This window comes from Polypterus senegalus, chromosome 12, assembly GCF_016835505.1.
Source record: "Polypterus senegalus isolate Bchr_013 chromosome 12, ASM1683550v1, whole genome shotgun sequence".
Lineage (NCBI taxonomy): Eukaryota > Metazoa > Chordata > Cladistia > Polypteriformes > Polypteridae > Polypterus > Polypterus senegalus.
The window spans coordinates 67,396,009-67,423,716 of record NC_053165.1 but is presented as its reverse complement, the minus strand read 5'-3'; the positions used below and the strand labels follow the sequence as shown (position 1 = coordinate 67,423,716).

Below are 27,708 nucleotides of genomic sequence, written 5' to 3'. Positions count from 1 at the left end.
CACCAATCAGTCACAACATTAAAACCACCTGTCTGTTATTGCATAGGTCGCTTTTCTGTGACCCGTCAAAACATGGACTCCACAAGACCTCTGAAGGTGTCCTGTTGTATCTGACACCGAGATTTTAGCAGCAGACCTTTTACATCTTGTAAGTCGCCACATGGGCCCTCCATTGATCTGTCTTGTTTTTCCACCACATCACACAAATGCTCAGTCGAATTGAAATCTGCGGGAATTTAGTGGCCAAGTCGACACCTTCAGTTCTTTGTCATGTTCCTCAGACTATTCCTGAACAATTTTTGCAGTGTGGCAGTATCCATTATCCTGCTGAAATAGTCCACAACCATCAGGGAATACCTGGTGTATGTGGTCTTCAACAGTTTTTAGTTAGGTGGTTTGTGTCAAGCTAACATCTACATTAATGCCAGAACTCATGGTTTTCCAGCAGAAAATTGCACAGAGCATCACACTGCCTCCGCCAGGTTGCATTCTTCCCATAGTACATCCTGCTGCCATCTCTTCCCCAAGTAAATGACACACACACACACACCTGGCTGTCCACATAATCTAAATGAAAACATTACTCATCTGACCAGTCTACCTTCTTTCATTGTTGCATGGTTCAGTTTTGATGCTTATGTGCTCATTGTAGGCATTTTTCATTGTGGACAAGGGGCAGCATGGGCACTCTAACTGGTCTGCAGCTATGAAGCCCCATATGAAGCAACCTGCAATGCACTGTGTGTTCTGAAGCAAAAGTTCTTCTGTGGGATTGCACTAGACTGGCTAGCCTTTGTTACCCACAGGCATCTATGAGCCTTGGATGCCTGTGACCTTCTTGAAGGTTCGCTGGTTTTCCTTCCTTGGACCATTGTTGGTAGGTACTATCCACTGCACACCAGGAACACCCAATAAGACCTGCCACTTTGGAGATGCTCTGATCCAGTTATTTGGACATTACGATTTAGCCCTTGTCAAAGTTGCTTATACCCTTAGACTTGCCAATCTCTCCTGCTTCCAACATGTCACCTTCAAGAACTGACTTTTCACTTGCTATCTAATATATCCCATCCCCTGACAGGTACCACTGTAACAAAACAATGTTATTCACTTCACCTGTCAGTGGTTTTAATGTTGTATTTAAATCCACTGTTCATTATTGAGAGTTTGAATAGTTTTTAAAATAATTTTCACATGGTGATCTGTGAAATGACATTTACATAATATTGGGTTGCATGGTTTCAGTTATTTCGTTCAGCCATGATATTGGTGTTGATTACATGTAGATTTTCTTTAGGTACATTCTGCTTCCAAACAAGTGCATATTAAGGAAGTGGCACGGTAGAATTCCATTCCCACTCTGATTTCTGTCTTGTACCTGGTTCTGTGGAAATATTCTCTGGCTCCTTGTGAGCCATAATACAAAAAAAGTGGGTCCAGTATATGTGGAATGGATGGTATTAAATGAAGTGGCTCAACTGAGAAGCAGTTAGAGTGTTAAGTCTTGATTCACACATTATAATACTTCTCTTTAAATGTGAATGAGCACTTTATCTGATCAAAATGTTGTACACCTGGTGTCAGGTGGGAAACTCCTCTCTGGTACTGGTGTAAAACTGGGACTTCTTCACTTTGTCAGTGCTTCATTTATGTCGAGAAAGGCAATCACCAATTACAGGGTGGCACAACACAGCAAGTGGAGTCAAAAGTATTTCTATGAAGTTTTCTAAAATAATAATATTCCTGCAACATTAATATTTCCTTAGCATCAATATGTATTTAATAAATCTTTTCACCATGTGATACCAATTTTTCTTGCCTTGTGTAATACAATTTTACCCTCCCCTTTTATTTTATAGAAACTCCCTGCGGGTGCAATTTGATTTTAATGAGCCTTTCTGGAGGCAATTAAAATGGCTTACCTTTTCACACCAAAGTACTTATTTTAAAATTCTTTAAACTTTTTCTTCTCTTTACAAACTGCCAAATGTAATAACTCTCTCCAAGAGTAATACAAATCATCTTATAGTTTGAAAGAAATACAAGTGTAGGTCAAGGGGTTCTATTTGGACAAAATTTTTTTGCTGCAGCGTTGAGTTGGTGCTTGGTGGGACTGTTATTTGAAAAAGCTTGAAAAGATCCAATCAAGTTGGAGTTGACCTTAACCCATGATCAGATTAACACATGACACAGAACAGATTAGGGAACTGGTAATGAATAGAAAAAGATATTGTGGACTCTCCTTTCTCTGAGAAGAGTCAAAAATAGAAGGTGTTGGAAGGTGTTTTGTCTTGGTAGAGTAATATATTGCTCTACTTTCCCCTTTTGTATTATTAACATGTAGCCTTTGTCAGAATGCCTCAAATCTCACAGAGTTACCACTGTTTATAAGGTATTATAGTATATAATGTTTCCCCACCTTCCTTTCTACATCTAAAACTTCAGGCAATTAGGTGTAGTAAAAGACAAGCAGGAGTTAAGTTACAATTTAAACAATGTATTATTGGTAATACTCATAAATAATAACAATATGCAAAGTACATTTGAATATCGGCAACCATACAACCTGATAAATGTTGATGTGTAGTTTCAGGTGGCACACAGACTTGTTAGTTACTTAAAATATCTCTAGTTAAGGCATCATTTTTGGTCGGCTTTGTGCACTTCATTGTGTTGTCCTTTTTTGTTCATGGATCAGTTTGGTAAGAGAGAGAGTGTGAGGTTAAGCAAGTAAATTTATAGATTTTCTGTCCAACCCCTAGAGCCAATAGGACGTCATGGTACTTGAAAGCTTTTGATACAAGCCAATTCCAAACAGCCATACTTCAGACCAATGGGGGAATAGAACACCTCCACACCTGCCATCCCCCAAAACCCTATGTTAAGGTAAAGTTTGGCAGTTAGGCAGCCTGGCTTTCTTATGGGGGGCTTAGAGACTTCAGAGAAACACTTGCCAAACTGGTTTCAGACACTTCCCCCAAACCAATCTTAAAATTCACTTTCCTGTCTTAGTCCTGGGGGCTGTAAACATGAATGCTTCTCAATAATGTAACACTAATATTACATTGTTTTGCCTAAGTTACAAATAAAGACATACAAAATATTTATCAAGTTATATGCAAAATCTCATATCACAATAGAAGGTCTTACCTTTTTTATCCCATTGAAATTAAAACAGCTGTATTTATATATTTGCAGTGATCTACATCTGTTAATGGGTCAGCATTAAAAGTTTTAATATTTGCTTGTAACTTGATTATTTATTAATTTAATAAATCAGTGACCTACCAGAGTATATACCAACCCTGTAACACAAAAGTATTTTTTGCTTTTGTCTTTATAGTGCAATTTACTCTTTAAAGCATTATTATTTCAATAGGGTCACATAACCATTAATCAGCTTGTATGTAACAGCATGAAATGTAACAGAACAAAAGATAATAACCTGTCTGGATATAACAGTAAGCTGTCAATCCATGGAGATGGGGCCAGAAGTTCTGGTCAGCACAGAAAGGGAAATTAATAACTTTAAATATCAAAGTATTTTATCAGAAAATGTATTATTCTCTGCCAAAAATCTGAATCTTAAGAAGAATATTACCTTTCATTACAACAATGGTATAAAGTATGCAGCTTCTTTAAAATTATCTCTTTGTTTAAAATTTAACATAGATCGCTATATAATCTCATTAAAGGACACAAAAAGATCACGTATGATTTGCCTTGATTTTAGCCATTAAATTAAGGGTAAGATATTCACTACATTATTTTATATACTTTATTAAAAATACTGAAATTAAGTTGAATTTAGCAAAGTAAAAAATAGTGTCACAACGGACCAAAATTACATAGCACTCATTTGCCAGTCAAACTGCAAATTACAGAGAAATCTTTGGATACAGAGTAACACCTGGGGCAACTACTATTATATAGGCCGCGCACTCAAAGTGGGCACCAAAGAAAAGTCAAAGAAACACTTAAATAAGCAGAGCTTCCCCATTCAGACCACTATGGCTCTTTGAGACCTTGATAGCTGATATAAAACTGCTATATCCTTCACTTTGTTTCAAAATGTTCGTCTTTATTAAGTAAAAGCCATAGTATCCAGTCTTCTAATTGTCTACTAAAAGAATTAAGGTGGATTTTCAGCTTAGTACAGAAACAGACCTGGAGACACTAGTGCACAGAGTTAGAAAAGGATAGTGGGGCTGGTTGGGAGCAGGCAAGAATTACAGCACATTGATGCACCCACCACAGAGTGCTGCCATGCAACGGGGGATACCTCAGCCCCAAACTGAACAGTTGGAGGTTTTTTATACTGGCCAGAGTGCCAATCCTGCCACCAACTCCCAATTTTTCCCTGCAAGTTGGAGGACCTAATTGTAGGGCTGGATACAGATTAGCATCAAAGGGGCATCCTTAAAAGAAACAGTCACCTAAGCAAGCCATGAAACTCCATGATACACTTCACTATAAGCTATGCCCAAAGAAAAGGGCTGTTGGTGCAATTTTGATAGACAACCATTTTCATACTCTGCATTTTTCGTTGTTCAAGTTTACTAATCCTACTTTGCTTGCTTCCTTGGTTCATTCACAGGAACATTCTATACTGATCCATGTTTTTTCAAAGACTAGCTGGGTGACCTTGACCATATCACTCAAATTTTTCTGAGTTCTAACTAAAGGAGAAATGTTCTAAAATTATTAGGCGGCATAATTTATATAATGTGTCAAGCCATTACATGCAGTAAGAACTAATTAATAAAACACATGGAACAAGGAATTCTTCTTACATATATGCTGTTTTGTTCTGTTCTGTTGCTGTCTAGTCATGCCACACTGTCTACTATTATTTTATATGTCCACATGTTAAAACTGTTAAAGGTGCCCTTTAAAGAAGCATTGCACTAAAATGCCTATTTTCTGTTTGATGTACTTCTTGAATGTGATTTTGTTGTCTGCTGTCATGATTTTTTCCTTATAGGGTGTCTGTGTTTTCTTCTCATTATTCTCTGTTCTCTCTCACTGTTGCTTCAGGCAGTGCTAGTTTCCCTTAGGCAGTCAAATGGCCCACAGACTTAAAGCTTTCTCTGTTTCCTTCTGGCCAGCGGCACTAAAGGAAGTAGTGGATATTCCAATCCAATACAAGGTGTTATTATCTAAAATGTATTTTTAAAGTAAAAATAATAATTCAAATAATTCAAAATAATGTATACTTAATTCTGATTGTTATACTTAGGGCTTTAAAAAGTGAAAAAAAGATGAAGGATGAACTGAGATTAGAATTAAACTACTTCTGGGTATAATGCGTGACCAGTGTTTCCTATACTATGCCTATACAACACACTAGATGGCACTAGCTGAACACATATTACAGTGCTGCAGCATCTCTTCAACTACAGGGCCACAAATAACCCTGAAGGGCCACTGGAATTTAATATTTAACTAATGCCTTTCTGCAATTTAATATTATTCAGTTTGAAATTTATTTCTTTTGGACTTATACAGAGTGCTTGACCTCTAACTTATCACATTACCACAATACTTGATGCCTTTTTTTGTTACTGCTTAGTAAAGGCATTGATTCCTTAATGTTGGTGTTAATTGTGGAATATTCCATACCGACAATAATTTAGTGCTTTGTAAAATGTTCTCTCACAACTTGGTGGTATTTAAATAAAATATGAACTGCAGTGTGAATACTATTTTGTTCCAGTGAAACTTACAATCAAAGACTCTAGGTGATAGGTTTGAATTTCATAATTTTTCATTCAGATGTGGAAAAATATGTAACAATTAGAGAAAGAGGAGCACAGTGTTGCACTGGGCTCTTCATAGACTGAGGCATATATGTTTCTTTTCATACCCATCAAATGTATTTGTACTCGGAAACATTTACACCATGTTTGCTTTATGATTAATGAGTACATTTACAGCAAGTAGGCACTTGTTTTCTTGGTGTCATATTCAGACCTCTCTTTATAGCCTTTGTGTTCAAAATGTAACCACATCTTCACATGCTCCTTTCACATTTGAACTATCTTTGCTCTGAAACTAGTTGAGCTGACCATATCTTGTTGTTCTCTCTCACATTTCATCCTTTAAGTAATCCCAGTAATGATTTTTCCACTCTATGCTCATTTCACACAGTCCAATAAAAAAAAACAACTGCAATTAGAGAAGTGGAAGTGAATGCCTAGGAAGAAGAAACTTTCATTTTACCAGTTAAACACCATCTGCTAGCTGGAATCCACGAGCCTTCACATTACAAAACGTCGCTCATCTTGGTGAGTCAAGAAAGAGTATATTGTAATACTCTGCAGATTTGAGAGCTTCTAAGCTGAATGGCACACTTTTGTGTGCAACATTAGGCTGGCTTCATCTCAGTACCCTGTTAATACCTAGAACACTACATGTGAGATGGCCTTTGTCAAAAAGACTTATTCCTAATCATAAAAAAAAAATCTACAATTAAGCTTGAGTTTTGCTTTCCCTTTTTCCATTGCCCATGGACTTCATTTAGCTTTTGTCTAACTGTATTTTGCAGGGGGCATTATGCATCCAGAAAGTCGGTTCCTCAACCTCAAGCCTAATGTTTGCCCAAAAATATGCAAACACACCTCAAAACAAGCAGCAGAGGACAAAATACACAAAAATTACAGAAGGAAAAGCACCTGTTTAGCCTTTTAGTATAGTTTTAACTTGAAACATGCAAGAAGATGTTCAGACAACTAGAATTCTTATTGTTGTGGTCTCAACTACAACAGGAATGTGGACAAGTTTCATGTGTGCTGCTGAGTTTTCCTTCTGACCCTGTAGCTGTATAGAGAAAGGTCCAAAGACTGAATGGCTAGATGACTTCCAACAAGGCAGATTTAGAGGTTAAGCAATGAAGAAACAAGATAGCAGATTCACCTTATTTAAATATTTACAGCATTTGAACAATAAACGATACAACCTCATTGACTCTCCACTTTCCTGCTTTAATCAGAAATTCCATCAGTTCTTGGCCTGTAGCTATAATCTTGCTTTATAGTTTTTCTCTTTTTGTGCAGCTCATAGAGTGTCTCATAGTCTAATGTACTTTCATGAGGGTGCACATACTGTACAAAATCTAAATCCATGTGTAAATTATGGAAATACAGCCAAATATTAAATGTCTGTATAAACATTTAAAGTATAAATCATAGTGACATACTAATTAGTGAACATATTTGCTCTAGTTCACACTAATGTATTTTATATTATCATCATCAACATTTGCCTTCAGAAAAGAAATAACATTAATATGTGCATGAATAACTGTTGGGTATGTATGACTAATACAAACATAAGAATTTTATTTCAAATATATGATTTTTTAAAGAGTACAATGTTCTGGGTGTAACTAATGGAAAGGCACTATAGAAAAGTAAAGTAAATTGAACCATGCATAAGGTGGATTCAGAAGTATTCAGACCCCTTCACATTCTGTGCACTTTACTGTGTTGTAGATATTTTAAATAGATAATGTTTGCCATTTTTGCCCTTCAATCTACACTCAATAACCCATAATGATAAATAGAAAACATGTTTTCAGAACGTTCTGTAAATGTATTAAAAATTAAAAACTGAAGTCTCTCATTCAAAAAAGTATTTAAAACATTTACTGTGGAACTCCAAACTGCGCTCAGGTGCATTCTGTTTGCTTTAACTCTCCTTGAAATGTGTCAAGAACATGAGTGGATTCCAAATGGGGGGAACTGCATTGATTGGATATTATTTAGAAAGCCACACGTGCATCTGTGTATAGAAGATCCAACAATACACAATGGATGTCAGGACAAAAAAACAAGCCACAAAGTCCAAGGAACTCTCTGTTTACGTCCAAAACCAAATTAGGGTGAGGGATAGATCTGGGCTAGGGGATAAAATCATTTGTAAAACTTTGAGTGTTCCCAGAAGTACAATGGCCTCAATAATTGTGAAATGGAAAGAGTTGGGCACCACCAGAATTCTTCCTAGAGTTGGCCACCCAGCAAAACTAAGTAAATGGACAGGAAGGACCTTGATCAAGTATGTAATCAAGAACCTGATGGTCACTCTAATAGAATTACAGAAGTCCTCTTCTGAGATGAGAGGACCTGTCTGAAAGATAATAGTCTCACCTTCATCAATAAGGCATTTATGGTAAAGTGGCTAAAGAGAAGTCTTTCTTGAGTAAAAGGCATACGACAGTCTAAAAGATTCTGAGAGCATAAGAAAAAAGATTTGATGGTCCGATGAGACAAATGTTAATCTCTTTGGGCAGAACTTCAAGCACCATGTCTGGGGAAGACCAGGCACTGCTCATCACTTGCCTAATACCATTCCTACAGTGAAGCATGGTGGTGGCAGCATCATGATATAGGGGCGCTTCTCAACGGCAGGAACAGGGAGACTGTTCAGAATTGAGGGAAGGATGAATTCAGCCAGATACTGAGAGGTCAAGCCTGCTCCACTGTGCATGCAACAGTTCACCTTTAAGTTTGTCAGTGGCTCGAAGCAGTCAGCCAAGACAACACTGCAGTGGCTTCAGGACATATCTGTGACTGTCCTTAAGTGACACAGCTAAAGCACAGACTTAATCCCTATTGAACATCCGTGAAGAGACCTGAAAATGGCAGTTCACGGATGCACCTGATCCCAAAACTGCCCAAATCCATGTGAGCAAAGCTTGTAGAGAATTGGCCAAGAAGTCTTGAAGTTGAATTGCTGCCAAAGGTGTGTCTACAAAGTACTGGATTAGGGGTCTGAATACTACTGTGAAAGATAGATTTTACTTTTTGATTTTCAATAAATTTGGAAACCTTTCTGAAAACATGTTTTCACTATATCATTATAGATTATTGAGTTTTAATTAATGAGCAGAAATGGCAAATGTATCCATTGAAAATTAAATCTACAATACAACAGAGTACACAAAAAGTGAAGGAGTTAGAATACTTTTGAATATAATTAATTAATGTATATTTGAGTTCTGTACTTGTAAAGTAGCCATGAATGGTGTTCACTATAGGCAGTTCAAATATAAAATAAAATACAGCTTGTCTGTATAGAATAATATGAAATAAGAGGAGACAGTGGCCTGTACCTGTATAACTAAGAATCTATTAAATTCTTCTTATGATAACTTTAAGTATTTATGCATGTAAAAATAAAGCATGTCTCTCATAGAAAGATGTCAAATATCTGCAAACTATTTTGATTGTAGTATTAAATCCAAATCCTGCGTTCTTTTTTTTTTAGGATCACAGATATAAAACTCATACAAAATAAGGGAAGTGTCAATAAAATAGGAGTATGTTTTAAAGAATAAAAAATCAACTAGTGAGACTTGGCAAAAGAGATGACTGAGTTACTTATAAAGAGGGGTGCACCCTGAGATAACAGTGCAATGATCCAATATCTCCAACCTAGACATCACATCGAAGAACAGGCAGTTTACTGGCCACAAGATGTCTTTTTGTATTTATTATTTTTCCTACAGTTTCAAATAACAAAGCACCCCACCATTAGCATATGCTAATGACTTAATGAATAAATAAAATAGACAAATGTCACAGTAATAAGTTACACAGGTCTGAGTAATAGTTATCCTCATTGCACACACGCCTCCAAATGAGAAACCAGACCAATGCTTGATATTCAAAGTATATTTTAGTAAAGGACCACCAGATGGCAATGACACCCTATCTCTAGCAGAGCATATTGTCAGCTGCCGTTCTGTGAGTCCACTTAGCAGTGGATTTAGCAGAATTTCGTGTTTTGTGTTCAGATGATGTTCTGTGGTTTTGATTTGAGCACTATGCAGATGAAGGGTCTGCATGAAAGATCTGATTGCTTGCCCCCTCTAAATCTGCAAAACCTTTGTGGTAAATGAATTTACTGTCTGTAAAATTCCACCGTATTTAGAGGGCTTGAGGGATGAATGGTTAGACAGACATATTGTAAAATAACAGGGTTAATGTTCTGAAAACACGAATCCCAGCCGTCTGTGGCTGAAGATATGGGCTACGATGAATGCATAATACTGTGCAATTTGAATGGTGTGCTGACTTCTACAGGAAAGAATATCTCTTATTCCTTGAGGCTTGAAATAGCCCCAAGAAAAACTATACTGGGTTTAAAACTGCAAGAATGCCTTGAGGTGTCTGGCAACTATTTTGAAAGAGTTTCTTGTTCTATTTTCTTGCTCTTCTACGTTGATTGCTGAGGTTGTGATAACTTTTACTTGCCAAACTTGGAGAAGAACTCTGTCACCACAGTTAGTCTACAAGCGGCCCTTTAAAGCATTCAAAAATGCCCCTTTAAAGAAAATAAGAAATAATTGCTTCACATTATATGTCTAGAGTAGTAATGGGCAGAAACACAATCAAACCGGTAAGTGGCCGTGCAGTCAAAAAACATTCTGATTTTATTTTTTTTTGGATGATATACTCCATGGTGAGGGATGTACCACACTCTCTCCTTTTTGAGTGACAGCTGTTCAGTAGGTTCCTTTGTCTAAAATGTCTTTCATGAACATTTTGTAATCCTCATGGAATATTGGAGACTTTGTAAGTGTTCTTTTGACAACTTACACACTCGACTTCCAGCTCTGCCTTGCACTGCTTTTAGGCTCAGATGCAACAGAATCCACCTCCATGATCCAATCCATGCTAGGATCCTTACCAAGATTCATAGATGGCCATGCGACCTGATAAACTTAAACAATGGAGAAATGTGCCCAAAGTGCTTATAGGTAAATGATTTCTATCAACACTCCCAGTCCAGCTCTGCATTTCACTCAGGTATTGTCTGCAGATTTTAAAGTATTATTCACAAACATTACAAACATTTAGATGAGAAGAGGCCATTCAGCCCAGCAAAACTCACTATTCCTATCTATTTCAGGTCAGGTTGGGGAGCATGCACTGATACAGCACGTTGCTGCACCCACCACACAACAAAACAGTACCAGATCCTTGCAACCCCATTCAGGAACGTGGTCCAATCCTACCCTGCCATAGCCAGTTGTTACGTGGGTGTCCCCTTGGCCTGATCCAGCCACTCTGGTCATCAACAATGAGGATCCAGTGAGCTGGATCACCCTTGGGGAATGACGCTGTAAATGGCGCTCCCTCACAATGTAGGTGATGTGCCTTATTCAGGATTCTGTGAGCAACCGCTCATTCGATACAAAGACAAACCAGTGGTACCTAAGGACTTTCTGAAGAGATATAGAACCGAAGGAGTCCAGTCTATTTCTCAGGTCTATGGATAGCGTCCATGTCTTGCAACCATATAGCAAAATAGAAAATACCAGGACTCTAAAGAATTCGACCATTGTCCTTTTTCAAAGATATTGAGAGTGCCACACACCCCTTTCCAGTGACATCATGACCTCTCCATGCTCTCCCAATCCGTCTACTGACTTCATAGGAAGAGTCACCAGAGACATGAATGTCACTGCCGTGGTAAGTAAACCTCTCAACAAGGTAGACACTCTCTCCACAGACAGACACAATGCTGATGGTTGTGCCCAAGAGATCATTAAAGGCCTGGATCTTGGGTTTTATCAGGACACTCGCAAGCCCAGGCACTCAGACTCGCTCAGACTCTCAAGAGCTCCAATCAGAACCTCCATTGACTCTATAAAGATCAGAACATTGTTGGCAAAGTCAAGGTCAGTGAATCTTTCTTCACCAACAGATCCCCACGTGGATCCCACGACCCTTCTCAACATCCAGTCCATGCAAGCATTAAACAGAGTAGGAGCAGAACACACCCTGACAGACCCCAGAATCAACTGGGGAAAAACACAGAGATTCTACCTCCACTCTGTACAGCACTCACAGTACCAGTGTACAAAGGTTGGGAGCATGCACTGATTACAGCTTGTTGCCGCACCCACCACATGACAAAGCACCTGGATTGAGATTTGAGTGCAGCCGTACCACCAACCCCCAGATTTTCCCTGGAAGTTGGAGGACCAGTGTGCAGGCCAGCCATGATATCCAGCAACTTCGAGGGGATCCTGTGAATTCTCAGGATGTCCCACAGGGCAGGTCGATCAGCTGAGTCGAACACTTTACGAAAATCGACAAAGGCTGCAAAGAAACTCTGCCGATATTTGTGTTTGTGCTCCATGAGAACCCTCAGTGCCAGGATAAGACCGGTCAATGGTAGACTTCTTAGGCGGTCACCCTTCCCTTTCCAGATATGGACGACAAGTCTTTTTTTTCAGTCAGTTGGAATGATGCCCATATCCCAAATGGAAGTGAAGGACAGCCTTACCACCACCCAGGAGAAGTTCACCCCGGATACCACAGATCCCTGCAGCCTTTCCTACCTTCAGCTGGTTCACCACCTGTGCAATCTCAGTGAGAGGGTGGTCACAGCTAATTGGAGGATCAGCCTTAAGAACTGTGGACCCAGAGATGTTCAATATCCTGGCTGGAGGATCAGCTTTAAACAGCTACTCAAAGCAGTCAGCCCAGCGGGTCGTATTTATTTAATTCCTCTAAAGTAATATTAAGTTTAACTTTGAAGGTCCCTAAAGTCTTAGAGTTTACCATGATAAATTGTAACTTATTCCATGTGTCTATGGTTCTCTGTGTGAAAAAAACTTGATGTTTGTTTGAAATTTACCTTTAACAAGATTCCAACTGTGTCCTCATGTTCTAACTCATCCTCTGTAGCCCTGAAATCAGCCTAGTCGCTCTTCTGTGGACTTTTTCCAGTGCTGTTATGTCCTTTTTGTGGCCTGGAGACCAAAACTGCACACAGGACTCCAGCTGAGGCCTCGCCAGTGTGTTATAATGCTTGAGCAGAACCTCCTTTGACTTGTACTCTACTTGTACACTAATTACATTGACAATAACAAGGATATGGTGCTAATTCCATATTTCTAAGTAGAGGACCAGCTCACAATCAGAAATTATAAAAGTGATGAAGACTAATTATGTAAACAAATCATTGTATATAGCACTGTTCCATAGTTTTATATACACACAATACAATTGTATTTGTATTACTCTCCTGTAAACAATGACAAGTGAGATTACTCCATCTGTCACACAGATAGTCAGTCAAGAGATCTGAACTGGCATCTTTGACCTTCAAAATACAATCAATTTGCTCTTTGTGAGTTAACTGCCTACATTAAAATATCAAAAAGGGAAAGGGCGGATAAAGAATCCACATGAAAAGGCTATTGATAGAACTATCAATATGATGGTTATTTCTTTCTAAAATATGATCCTTGATATATGGCTACATTAAATGGCCAGGTGTGCTTGTTGTGTGCAGACTGTGATAAGCTGATGATTATTCAGTCTTGTATTGTGCGTAATACTCTTTGAATAACATCCCTGCAGTCCAACATAGGACATTGTATATGGATAGAATAACTGATATTGGCATACGTTTATCTGTAAGAAGTGGATGGTCTCTAGGGCAAGTATGATGAGGCCGATTCCTGTCCGTATTTGAAACCAATGTTTTTTTAGATTAAATGAAAACGATTACATTTACAATGAAAAAGAAAAGGAAGATGATTTTCAGGTAAAGCTTTTTCTGAAATAAGAGTTAGACATTCATATTTTTAGTTAAGACATTGTCTTTGGTTAGAAGGATTCTTTATTAATGTAAATAACTTTTTTTCCCTAAGGGAAATTTTGCCTCTTAATCATTACAAAAAAGCAATAAAAAGTGCTATTAAAAAGCATAAAAAAGCAAAACACATTGTACTGTCAGCATCAAATGTGCATTTCGTTTCAGATCTCAACAAATTAATTTTCCATTTCAGAATGTCATTTCATTTGTTTTTTTTTTTTGCTTGATTTGGAAACTTGATTACACAGTGCTTTCTGCAGCTAACAATTTTCTTAATAAATCATATGCAGAGTGCTGGCTAAAGTTATTCAATATTTCTGAGGATTTGAAATTGGTCATATTTTAGAAGAACTGTTGTATTGTTGATCAACAACAGAATTTGCTATTACTGGGACAAACTACAAAACACATGGTGCATTCTTGACACCAAGGACACATTCATTCTTTCTATAAATAACAATATAGTAAAAATACAGTGATTTCTCTTTATAAAGGCAAAAAATAAAATTGTTCACTCTAAAAGAGATCAAATAAATATTGATTGCTTGCTTATATCAGTCATTCAGATTTCATGCACATGGTGGGCACCATCACAAGGATCTTCACAAGCTCCATACAACATTCAACTTAAGAAAAATACAAAACACTCATCCATCCATCTTCTGTAGCTGCTTTTTCATTTCAGTCCCAAAGACTACCCAACTTCAGTGGTTACCATAGAAAGTAACCCAAGACATGGCACCAGTCTATCACAGAGGACATTCACACATTCACCTGTCCTTGGTCATACCGTGTCCATTTAGAAGCTGCCAACATCTTTGGATTGTGGAGGAATCTGGAGTACCCAGCTAATCTCTACACAGACCTTTTAATGCTGTGCTTATGAACATAAATTACAAGTAGATTTTCTGCCTTTAGGTGTGTTTTCTTGATTTTGTAGATGCCAGCAAATAGTAATATTTTTATTTAAATGGCATCAAATGAAATCTAAAAAATCTTTAGAAATGAACTGTTAGGTCCAAAACAGGGGCCTCTTGTTAGTAGATATCAACATTATATATCATTTTTATTTAAATCCTCAAGGCTTCATGATTGTCTTTCTATCACTACAACTGGATAATATGACTTCTCTAGAAAAGAGCACACCTAAGAGTCTTCTTAGAAGGACAACAGATTAAGCAATGTTTCATGTATGCCTGTTGTGAGAACTGAAAATATAAGCAAATTTACAAATGTGACACATTTCTCTTTTTAGTTTAAGATGTAGGCATGGAAAGCATAGCACTTAAGTTTATTCCATATACCATTCATAAAAGAATATTTTGATTGGCTAAAATGTCAGAGAACCTTAAAACATTATGTCATTGCTTGTTGTAGTTTCTGTCCACCACTTGGGCTGGAATTTTTAACAGGTTCCTTGTTGAGGAACCTTCTTTGTGATACTAAATCATGGCATGGGTATGGAGAACACCAGTCAGCCTCCATAGGATGACAGTAATAAAAGATGATGAAAAATAGGGACTGATGCAGCTGGAGAATACAGACAAAACAGTAGGAAGAAAAAGCACACAAAAAACACAGCCCAAAGTAAGCATAGCAGACAATCAACAATACATGAAGACAGTGTACCAAACATACCAAAGTGTATAAAAATGATTGTTAAACTTAAAGAATGACTGTTAAACTGCTTGGTGATAGTGCTCCCTGGAACAGATTACATCCATACATCAGCCAATTTTTCATGAAGGTGTAGCAGTAACACGAGACACATGTAAAGAATCAACTACACAGAAATACGCTAACACCCATACTCAGATATCCTGGATTTTTCATTTCAAGTAACAACCTGAAAGAAGATCTTCTGTCAGAAGGTACCCCAGGACAAAATCATGCTAAAGTCAACATGCACTGACATATCAACATGAGCTGTTACAAGTTTGTTCTTCACCAAATTATCATTGTATATGGCATTTCTCTTTGGGTGGGAATGATGCAAACAGTTAATTGTTCACCACTCCAGTTGATTTCCTAGCTGTCATGGATGAAGTCTGCACATTCCCCTTGTTACCCAGGACTTTCTCCAAGGAATTCCATCTCCTGTCATATCTCAAATATGTGCCTAGCTGGCATTATTAAACTGGCCTGGTATGACTGATTGTGACTGTGTTAATAACTATGAAGATAGCCAAGATTGGCTTTGGCTCCCTGTAGTCCCATGCCAGAATATGTAGACTCCAAAAATTAATTAAAGATAGTTTGATCTAATGCTGTGCAACATGACTTTATTTAATCTTTTCATTTTGAATCTAAGATGTTGAATTTCTTTTATTATTATTAGCGATCTCATGTAAAAAATGCAGTATAAACTTATCAAATTACTGGTTAATGCCTGTAGTAATAATGTGTACTATGAGATTCACAATTATAAAAAATAACCAACAAAGAAGATAGCAAATTATTTGTCATAGGAAAAAGTGCTTTTTTAAATTCAAATAAAAAAAAATGTACTTTACTATTACTTGCATCGTGTATGTAGTTGCTTATTGCATTGCACCACTGCTACCAGGTGGTTAGACTCCAGTTCCCTGTCACCCTAAATTGGATATGCAAGTCAGAAAATGGATGGATGAATTTCACATTTCACATAGCTTAAAGAACAATAATTAAGATGCTAGAGGCTGTTGTATTTCTTGACATGTTTCAGTAGCGGTGCTAATCAACAGCAAGCAATTCATCAAAGACGAAAAATTCCATATAGCATAGACAAGATGTCACCAATCCAATATTTTAATATTTCACCGCTGTCAAAACAAGTCTTGATATGCATATAGGTGTGATCGGAAGGTAATAAAATGAAAGTTCAGTGTCTGCTTTCCTGTATGAAAATGTAATTTGAACAAATTGTAAAGAAAGAAATGCCTTAAAAGCTGTCAATAGCTAACACAAAACCCCATTATTTTCAATCTTCCAGAAGTAAGAAAGTTTTTACCCTTATAATAAAAATTTACAAAGGATTTAAAGTGAATGTTCTTTTGTACCTCTGCTCAGCTTGCACAGGTTCACCAGGAGGCACTCTCTCTTATCAGCTATGTGGGCTGTTCCATTTCCATCTTCTGCCTGGGCATCACCCTTGTCACCTTTGCTATTCTGTCGTAAGTATTTCACCTTCAGTTCATTAGAAACTTGGTTCATTATTAAAAACTGTCTATGATTTAAAGAAAAGCTGCAAGATATTCATTTTACAGATTTCATTGATGGAAATAATAATGAAAAGTACAATCCCATACAGAGATAATAATTAAGTTTTACTCATTGTGTTTTTGCATTTAATCTCAAGAGCAGTATCCAAATGTATTTTTTGGGATTCAGAGTAAATGGATAAGTAAATTTCAATAATTTTCTAAGATTATTTTCTGTATTATCCAACAAATGTTTGCATTAATTTGATACACATTGAGATTCCAACTACAGGCTTGTCGAAAGTAATTTTTTTCTTTGCCTACCGCTCATGTTCACGTGAGTTTACAGTGGGAGCTCCGGCTTCCACCCTTGTCTGCAAGAGGTGCATGCTTAATGACTGTTTACTGTACGAGTGAGTCCATATGCCTGTCCTAGAATGGACTGTCACTCAGTCCAGTGTGAGTTCCTGTCTTTAGCTCAATTTTCCTTTTGACTACATAGTACAAAAGATGTTGCATCGGAAAATAGATGAATGGTTAACTGGATTCAGTGGGGAGCACTCATTAGACAAATCAAAATTTAAGTCACAGTAACTTCTTAAGAACAATTTTGCATGCAAGCCTAACAAAGGAAAGTCGAGTATCAGAGGATGCATTTAAGGAAAGGAAGATCACCTTTACACTGCTGGTCAAGCTATGAACTTAGTGAGGCAGACATCCTAGCAACTTTTTCACAAATGAAACCAATTAGCTGGTAGCTAACCAAAAAATGAGACATTTGCTGACTTTCATTTGTTGTTTCTAGTACAGTATGGCACATGGTTCAAAACAGATCACTCTGCTTTGCATTTGTTTGCATGACCACTGGTGAGTCCTTACTTGTCCCACACTATTATGAATGGATGTATGTTTGATGTCAATCATTGCTTCATGCCCTGCTTTTTGCCAGAAAAGAATGTCAAGGCCTGATAGTGCAAATCTTCCTTTGGAGTAAAACTCAAATGCTTGTCATCTTTGATAGGAAGCATGGTGACACCTGAACAGCAGCAATATCTTTACAACAAGCTATATCCAGACTTCTCCTTTGGTTATTTTACATAAGAGATCACAATGATTCATTTAAAGTTAATTGACTACATAATGTATAGTCAAAACTGGTCACAGAGTTATAAATTCACTTGTTTGTGGTCCTGGCCAATCACCAATGACTAACTCATTCATTAGCGACCTTTGCCATTTCATAGGCCTCACCTGGGCAGTATCTCTAACCATCACACTGAAAACTGAGTGTGTTAAGAGTATCAAGATGGCATAATACATGAGAAGTTTGGACTTGCGCTGAGTTTGCAGCTTTCTTCCCTTCATCTTATTTCTTATAATGCTGATGCCAAATAATCTTTTATAAATTAATTTGCATTTTCTGAATAATTTTGCTATTAAAAAAAGATCAAACCAATTGAGTATTAATTTGTCAAAACCCACAACACAGCATGTCTGTTGTTCAGATGTAATAATGTTAGGCAAACAAAGAAATAAGAATCTAGAACCTAAATGTACTACATAAATGTTTTTATGAACTCTGTGCCAGCATCCATTTATAGTGCTACCAGTAAAATTAATTGGCCTCATTTAAAAAGTTAATTGAATTTTCTGTTCTTCTTCACGGCCTCCTGTCTTCTTGTGCTGCAATGTGTTGTTGTGTACAGGCCTTATTAATGTTGTTTCACAAAATAAATAAGTAAATCAATGCAAAGCTCTCTCTGGATTGAGTATGTCATTAAAACACAAAAAAACAGTCATAAAATCTTTAAATTATGGAAGAAATGCAGATAAGGTATTGAAATTGTGGGATGTGTTTGTAACAAGATCGATCTGGTGTTATGCAATCTTTCCGCATAGGAAGTTACAAATGTGCCTGCAAAATGGCATAAAATTTAAATAAAACTGGACATAATGAAGATAGTACTGTGATGGGCCTGTAGTGAAAATGAAGCTCGTAGCAATTTAGTAATCTTACTAATAAAGCATCACTGTTTAAAGCACTTGCCTGTGGAACTGATGGGATTAGGCTACGACTTGTTTGTTGAATTCATAAACTGTCAAAACTTTACCTAATCAAGGCTTTCTTCTGTCTTGGACTTTTCATATTTCATTCAATGCATTCACCTTGTTTTATATTGGTGGCATCACATTAATAAACATGCTGCATCTCAGTAAAAAATAGAAACATGCAGCAACATAGGGCATAGTTTCATAGGAACAATCAGCCTATTCCAGCAGCATTGAACACAACTAGCAACCCTGGAGAGAGTTCCAGTCCATCACAGGACCTATTCACTTACACAAGCTTGTTCATACAGAGCTAAATTAGAGTCAAGAACTGAACTAATGCATTTGTCTTTGGGAGTAAAAGTTTTTTACTGAAGAAAAACTCTCATAGACAATGACTGAACTTGGAATTTGATTGATGGATTTGTAAACCAGAGGGAGTAACCACTGTATGCAGAAGGCAACCAGCTTCGCCCATTTTACTTTCAAGTTTTAATTATGTTGTATGTGCTTGCTGGGCAGTTTTCAGTCAAGCCATGTACAGTAGCTCCTCTCATTAGACTGTGAATATCAATGTCAGGCTCACTGTATATTGCAGTCTGGGAGAGGGATTACCTACTGTGTGAACCTTTTAGAATATAAATGTATACAGTAGATTTCAGTCTATTAGTGATCTCAACTTGATTTGATTTCAGTTGTTAGGCAACTCCTAATATCAAATGTATACATAGTGTCGGTGCCTAGTGTACATTTATGTTTAAAACTGAGGGCTATTGAGAATTTCTGCATATCCATAGATGCACGGAACATGCAAGGCAGGAACTCATGTTGGAGGGGGTATCAGTTCAATTCAGGGCACAGTCATAATATGCCCACAGACACTCACTCTGGCTTAATATGGCTGCTAATCAAATGCATGGTTTTGGAATGATATTTGCTCTTCACCAAAATTCCAAACCAACCAGAGGGATTTGGATTAATTTTATAAAGAATGCTCAATATTCACATTGCTAGAATATGCAATGCCAGAATAAATACATATCCTAAAATACTCAAGGCTGGAATTTTTAGCAAAGACACTCCAAGGGAAGATGAGATGAGGGTTGAATATCTATGAAATCAGCCATTTTCTTCTTTGTATATAATTGACTGAAATCTACACAATTTTTCTTTCATTTCAATTACACACCTAATCTTGCAGTGTGCAAGACTATAAAATGTAAAAAAGTTTCAGGAACATTAATAAATATGACTTTTTTCCTTCTTGACAAATGTGTTTTTCTCCTATTATATAATCAGCAAACTTTATAAAGGATTCATTGCTTTTATCACCTTTCACAGGTCAGTGAGCACAATCCGTAACCAGCGCTACCACATCCATGCAAATCTTGCCTTTGCTATCCTAGTAGCCCAGATCCTCTTGCTCATCAGTTTCCAATTTTTTCCAAGAACGGTAAGTTGGAAGAATTAAGATATATTTTATGTGTGTCTGTGTGTTAAAGTGCAAAACAAGGTAATTTCTGTACCCTTGGCTGATGAGTCTCCCACAAAGGATTTTAAGCCGATCAAATGGATTTGATTAAAATATATCCTTTTTTAGTGACTATTATTCTGTTAATTCTAGACAAAGTAACTCTTGGAAAGGAGGAGGCACATAAAGTTATATCTTACTGATGCAAAGGTATTTTTTCTAAATATGGAAGTTCCATGAATTACAAGATAACTGGATGAATTGGCTCTCGGTATCAGGATGTGGATGTAGTCCATCATGTCCAAATTTCCACTGCAGTCAATACAGAATTTCATAAACCTGGCACTTTGCCCTCTTCATTTACTTACTTAATAGTCCTCCTAATCTATAAAGGTAATCCACATGCAGCAATTGGCAGGAAAAGGGTCCAATCAAAAGCATACATTAACAAATCTGGAGTCATTTATTTCAGGAAGTAGTTTGTATCACTCTGAGAAATTTTAATAAGACAGTATGTTAGTCAAGCAAAATGATGCAACAGTCATGTAAAAGTCATACTGAAATCAATGAGGTAAACCAAAAAAAAAAAGATTTTATCAAAGACTTCTAAAATCTATGATTCACTGACTCTTTTTGCCCATGTTAGCTATTTGAAATGTGTATGGGAACTAGACTGATTGTTATCCACTAGCGAAGGAAGACGTGTCTCAGGTAGCAGTGAGGCAGCAATGAAAGAGAGAGTGGCATCTGTTCGATGAAAACTAGCAAGAACTCGGCTTTTGCTTCTTTGCAATTTAAGTACATTGAACAACAAACAGGTAGAATGAAATACATGGGGTTTTTTTTGGAGTGGGGAAAAAAAAGAAACTTAGTAAATCACCCTGGTAATATGCAAAAAAAAAAAAAAAATTCTCAGTAAATTCCATGATTATTTTGTGCCTGGCAGTTATCCAGGTGTAAGTACGCACTCGAAAAGCAAATACAAACTATGAATAAAACTATTTAATATTTCTAAAGCCTAGTCTTTACATCAGCAATTTTATAAATGAGATAATTTCCTTATTGAACATGGATTTACACTGTCGGCATCATAAACTTTGATTAATAGCAAACCCTTCCATAAAAGATACCAATAGTTAGGCCAAGACTTGCGTACCTCCAGAGCAGCAGCTCCAAACTCATTATGGCTCCTGTTTTTTTAACTATGGTCTTTTTTCTCATTCAGCTGTGAGTTATAAGACACTTTAGTAAAAAGAAGCTGGCACATTACCAGGTTAACTGTGGAAAGAATTTATCTGAAGCAGTTCACACTTAAAAAGATGATAAGTTAATTTTCCTGGGCTGATAGCATTGTCACAGGAAAGTCATTGGTTGGGACAGTGTTAAAGGAAAGGGTATCCTGAAAGTTGTGTGACAGACCTGTGCACCGCATTTATGTTGATTTTGTTTAAATGAAAAATGGAAAGATATTGGTCAAGCTACACCACATGTATTCAGGATCTTTGTTATCTGGTAAATTACTATTGTATCTTTCACTTTTCTAGAAAAAAAATCATACAGGTTTTTCTACTTTTTATAAGACAAATCATGGGGAATCCATTTACTTACAAATATTTCCATTTTAATTATCGTATGTATTTAATAATTGAGAAGCAACTTGCTTAAAATACAATGGTGTATATCCAGCCTGGACTTTTGTGTTTATTGAATAAATCTGAATTCCCAAGGACTTCGCATTGTCTTACATTCTTATTGACTTTTCTTTATAATGTATGCTACTCGAAATGCACGTGTTGACATTTACTTTACACATTATGTTATTTATGAGCCCTATTTTAACCATTCAACTCGACAGACCAGCATTTGTTGACAGGAGTGTGATCTACAGATTAGAATTCTCTTTGCACAAAATATTGGTAATATGACTACATGTTAATGAGACCTTCATACAACAACATGAAGATTAACTTAAAGGAGTGAACTGGGAAAAGGAGAACATTATTTATAAATATTGAAAAGGAATCAAATGCATATGCATATTACAGTGAAATTAATGGCTAGGACAGTGTAAGAAGAGAGGGTTACTTTAAAAAAATGAAAGGATTTGCATTTAAAGGCTTTTGCATATGATGAAATTCAAATTACTTGGCCACTGTTTGCCAAGTTAAAATCCCATTAGGATAAACGTAGGTATTAACTCTCTCTAGGGGAGTTGGCTGCATTCTGATTTTAACCATAAGAATATATAAAATTAGCATAACACAATAAAAGACAAGAACATAGAAAGGGATTAAGATAAGGGAAATAATTTAACTGAATATGGATACACTCTGCACAGTGAAATATGGCACAGAGGGAAGCTCAGGATTTGCTGACAGGAATACATATAGCATCGATGGACATAATATAATGCTTAGTATGACTAATGCATACAGTACGCACAACATATTTATATCATTAAAATTTTATAAAAATTACATTATTACATATTATAATATACGCTATTACAATTATATTATTCACTTGGTGTATGAATATTTGTTGAGTGTGGTGTGCTGTCTCTATATATATGTACAGTATATAGAGACAGCAAATACATAAAAATAAAACACATAACCACTCAGAAACAACAATAAAATACATAAACAACACAACATAACATAAATGACCTCCTGTCTGTACTGATTGCTGCTCAGGTAGTGTCACCAAGTCAAAAATTTCAAGCCAAGGGTCAGAATCATAAGTATGAAAAGTTAAGCAAATAGTGTTCAGGACTTATATCAAGAATCATAGCCATGAAATTGAGTTGTATAACCAAAAATAAAAAGGAATGCGCAATCAGAACCAAATCATAAGTTGTAAATCAAACAGTGCAAAAATATTTGAATATTTGAAACCAAGAATTAAATGACAACAAGGAATCAAGTCAAAGATCCTATGGGAGTTTCCACAACCTTGGACAATGAGGAAGTGCACAGCTTACACAAACACCCTCTCTTCTCTAACACTCTGTAGTGGTAGTGCTGCACAGAAAGGTGAGAGAGAACTCAGCTGACATCACCAGAAAGCACTCCTCTTACAGTGCCTATGGGCATCCAAGAACAGAAGTTCTTCCATTGCTATCGCTGTAGAAAAACTGCTTCTGAGGGCCTTTGTAATACAGATGTTGCAGGATCACAGCTGGCCACAGCGGGATGGCCCATAGTATGATACCATGAAAAAACACCATCTTGTTATACCTAGGACTTTACTACATTAATTATTTTACCTTCGCCTTTTGATTAGCAACTTCAATTACCTGCTATAATCTGATCCTTTTACATAGTATTTTTAAACAGGATACTTTGTAAAACTGACTTCTCATTCCTTAGTTTTCACATTCTGGTCTTATGTGTTTCTACCATTTTGTTTACCTTTTATTAATTTTTTGAGCCTTCATTTTCACTTAGTCTTTGACTTATTTGTACTCTGCCTCTGTTGCCTGGTTTGATTATTTCAATGCAAACTACTTTTTGCCTCCTACCGGTCTTCCTTTGTACAGTGACCTTTGCTTTGCCTGACAGAATTCAAGATCTCATGCAGTTTAAACAATGTCATTAGCAGCTTATTTGTGTGTATGATAATGCACTTTGTATCAATGAACACCTGAGGACAAAATAATGGTGTGCAAGAAGGAATGCAAAATTAGCTTATGTAGCTTACCACAAGGAATTCTGTTGATATATTTTGTCATGGTGCAGGCAGGGTTGTTGCCCTAGTCTAATTTTATTTGTTGTTTATTTAATCTTTTTGTTATTATTTAAATATCATTTTCCATATTATATTACTAATACTGTTTTTGGTTTGTATTATATTTATACAATATTATGATATTTATTTAGGTTTTATGTTACCTATATACTGTCCTTGATGTTTTTTGTTATCTGCCATGCCTCCTGTATGTGAAACCTAAAGAGACAGGGCCACCATATTAGGCAGCTGGGTACTGGCCCCAGTAATAGTGACACCAAAGCTAAAGATGGATCAGCAGCTTTGGCATTATAATTCCTGACTTGGTTTTGTTGGAGTACTTCATTTACTGGATTCTTTGCATAGAGACAGTGTCTTCAGAAATTATTGTGAGGAGAAAGGAGACTAGGAGATGTCATGTCAGGCAGACTCATAATTAGTGACAAGCATAAGGTCAGAACCGAAAAGCTCATAAATAATCAGCAAACAAAACATAAAGGCAAATCAAAAGAGAAGTCAGGAACAGAAGGACACTGAACACGGAAAACCTAGTGGTAAGCATACTTCATAAATGAACTACTCGATAAAAGTGTTTGACAGAGTTTTTCCAACAAGCGATGATGCTGCCAGATTTACAGAGAAACATCTGTATCCGTCACTGACTCGCCCCTCGAGGTAATGTGACATGCAACTTTGTGTTGCATAAACAAAAGAGGGTAATGCCAAATTAATTATTAAACTTTGTCCAAATAAATAAAAATTACCTCAAAACCTCACAAAATGGATCCTCCATAATAAAAACTACTACCTAGCACACAACACAAAAGAAATAACATTTTTTTTTAAAGCAAGACACTGTTTTCTGGTTTTAAGAACTTGTTTACAGTAGGTTTTGTTTTTATATTTTGCTCTGTTTTGAACCGGCTTGGTTGTTTTTTGTGATAAATCTTTAATAAACCATTACATTTTAAAGGAACATTCATATGCCTTTGTCCTTTAAGCCAGAGGTTTACAGTCATCCTCTGACTTAGAGTGAATTTTTGGGGTTTTCGTACTTTTAAAGCCTAATTTCCATTATATGGCTTGTGCCCACCTTTCAAGTTTGGAACTAGGCCTCCTTGAGTGAAACCTGTTTCTGAGGCAGACCTAGTAACGTATTGGTCTGGTGTTTGTTGATTTTGAGGCCTGTTAGTCCTTTTTGACAATTCTGTATTGCAGTATACAGTATTTGTCAGTCTATCAAACCATAGCACCTTTTGCTGTTCGCTTGGTACACTCTACTCCAACTTCAATTCCACATTTAAAATGCTTGTTGCTCTTAACTAAACTGTAGTTGTCAGCTCTACTCCATAGTCACAGGTTAAAAGCAGGACATTCGACTGGCCACCAATCTAAATTGGCAGATTTTACTAAAAAAAAGATTCAGTCAGTGGTCGTTAAAAAGGCGGATCACAAAAACAATATTTTCAGCCCATGCTTTTCTAAGCTTTTTGTTAATTTAGTTGCAGTGCTCCTTTACTCTAGCTATTATGGAGATTGAACCAGTGCACAACTTTATTTTTCTTTTGCAGCAAACTTCCTTCACTTTAAACAAAGAGCAGCGAATAGAAGTTAAGTTTTGTCATTGAGCGAGAGGCAATAGGAATATCAGCATTTACGTTAAAGAAAGTGGAGTAATAAACTGAAAAAAAGTAATGTGAGAAGTCGTCCTGTTCAATTAGACAAATGGCGATAAAAGCCGTTTTTTTTGGTTAGAGAAATGGCGAAAACTACTTTTTTTAATTAAGCTTTGTTTCAGATAGGTACATACAGAAAAAATATGACAGCATCTAATTATGAGAAACATTTTATTTTCTTTTATGTCATATGTATTACAGATAAATATTAGTTAAAGTATGTACTTTAAAAAAATGTATTTATGTTAGTGTTTTATGATCACTGAACAATAAGCCTACAGAATTTAATTTTGTTAATAAAAAATGAACAGGCAACATGGGGTCTATAGTCTCTCTATTATAATAAAAAAATTCTGGGACAAGACAAAACTTTTTAGCCTGGGATGAGACATGACTTTTTCAGAGATACTTTCATGTTTCGTGAGACGAGACTTTGTGCAACGAGATTTAACCACACACAGAAATAAAACTCAAAGAGTAGATGACAAAGGAGAACGTCATAAAGAATTCAAAAATGTTGCAGAGCAGATTAGAGATAATAAAAGTACAAAAATTTTAAAGTCTCAAAAAAATAATGGTAAAGATCGCATTAGCGCAAACAAATGAAAATCATTACTCGGTGAAATAACGTAACAGGAAAAAGGGATTGAATATATTGTTTGGATTTAAACTTTAAGTCAGAGACAATGAAGAGGCGTATCCGCTAGATTAAAAGATTTGTCCTTTGGTGAAACTGAAAACCACATATGCGAGCAGCAGAGACGTGAAGTGGCTGGCGCGTAGCGCAGGCCGGGGGTGTTGGCGAGCGAAGCAAGCAGGGGGCAAAACCCCCTAGTTTTATTATAAAAATACACTTTAATATAGGATATAAGGCTTCTATTTGTCTGGTTATGCAGATTAGTGTAAAAAGTTTTTTAAAGGGATAAATGAAAATAAAATGAAATTGAAAAATCAACTAACATGAAATGATCGGACTAAGTAAAAGAACAAAAATTCTATCTCCAAACCCCTCTTCTGCTGTAAGTGGCTGCCAGATTGATAAAATGTTTCTAGAAGAAAGGAAAACCCTTGGGAAACAAAATGAAGAAAATGGCCCAAGAGATGACATCAAGTGCAATGGATAAACTTCACTGGCAGTCTACAAACCAGTGTGGGAAGCCAGGGCCAAGGCAGTAAAAATGGTGCCCTAGACAGTAAATCATCTGAGAGCACCAGGGTGCAAACGAGGTGAGAGGCCATTGACATTCAGTCTCCAAGAAAACTGAAAATTAGACAAAATGTATACAGAAGAAGTACTTGATCATCTCACTGGTGAGCCATGAAGGTTCAAGAGTCTGGCAAGACAGTTATTGACTATATTTTACTGTACTGCAGCAGTAACATCTCTGAGGTCACCACAGTAAGAATGAGTGCAGGCTATAATGAATCTGCGTTTTGACATCCTAGAATATAATCTGTTTCATTTTTCCACTATTTTATTTGTTTGTGTGATTATATATATTTTACAAATATTCTGGCAACACCATTTTGCTCTATTTTTTTTTTTGTATGGTCGCCACTATTTAGTGACAATTATTATACGGCTGTGGTCTTGTTGATTATGTTTAATTTGTCAGTTGTCAGCCATGAGACATATTGTAAGGTTCTGTCCTACCAATTTACAGTACACTGAAGGTGCACAGGACATGATATCTAGGTATTGGATCCCTTTCCTTTTTGCTTTTATTCAATAGACTGGTAGAAGCTAAAAGGTAATTGTGAGAAGACTTTAGGCATTTTTGCTACATTCTCTAAAGTTCCACTTTGGTTTGTGTTTTGGCTCGGATGATCTGTTTTTACTGCTTCATTTGGTTTTCTGAACACTGTCTATGTTTTGACTACAATTCTGCCAGTTACTATTACTCCTTAAAACTTCTGGTCTTTTTTCTTATTCTGTATTTCTCTGAATACTTCATCCTTGCCAGGGGATTCATAACATAGGCACACC

General features: G+C 36.5%; 1 protein-coding gene across 2 annotated transcripts in view; it reads left to right on the top strand.

Moving 5' to 3' along the window:
* The window catches only part of adgrd1 (adhesion G protein-coupled receptor D1), a 161,368-nt gene that overhangs the window by 67,406 nt on the left and 66,254 nt on the right, over nt 1-27,708 (top strand). For both annotated transcript variants that reach the window (XM_039772048.1, XM_039772047.1), the window contains 2 exons: nt 16,666-16,769; nt 20,187-20,298. In XM_039772048.1, the coding sequence (XP_039627982.1) occupies nt 16,666-16,769; nt 20,187-20,298 (216 nt within the window). The remainder of the gene's footprint in view (nt 1-16,665; nt 16,770-20,186; nt 20,299-27,708) is intronic.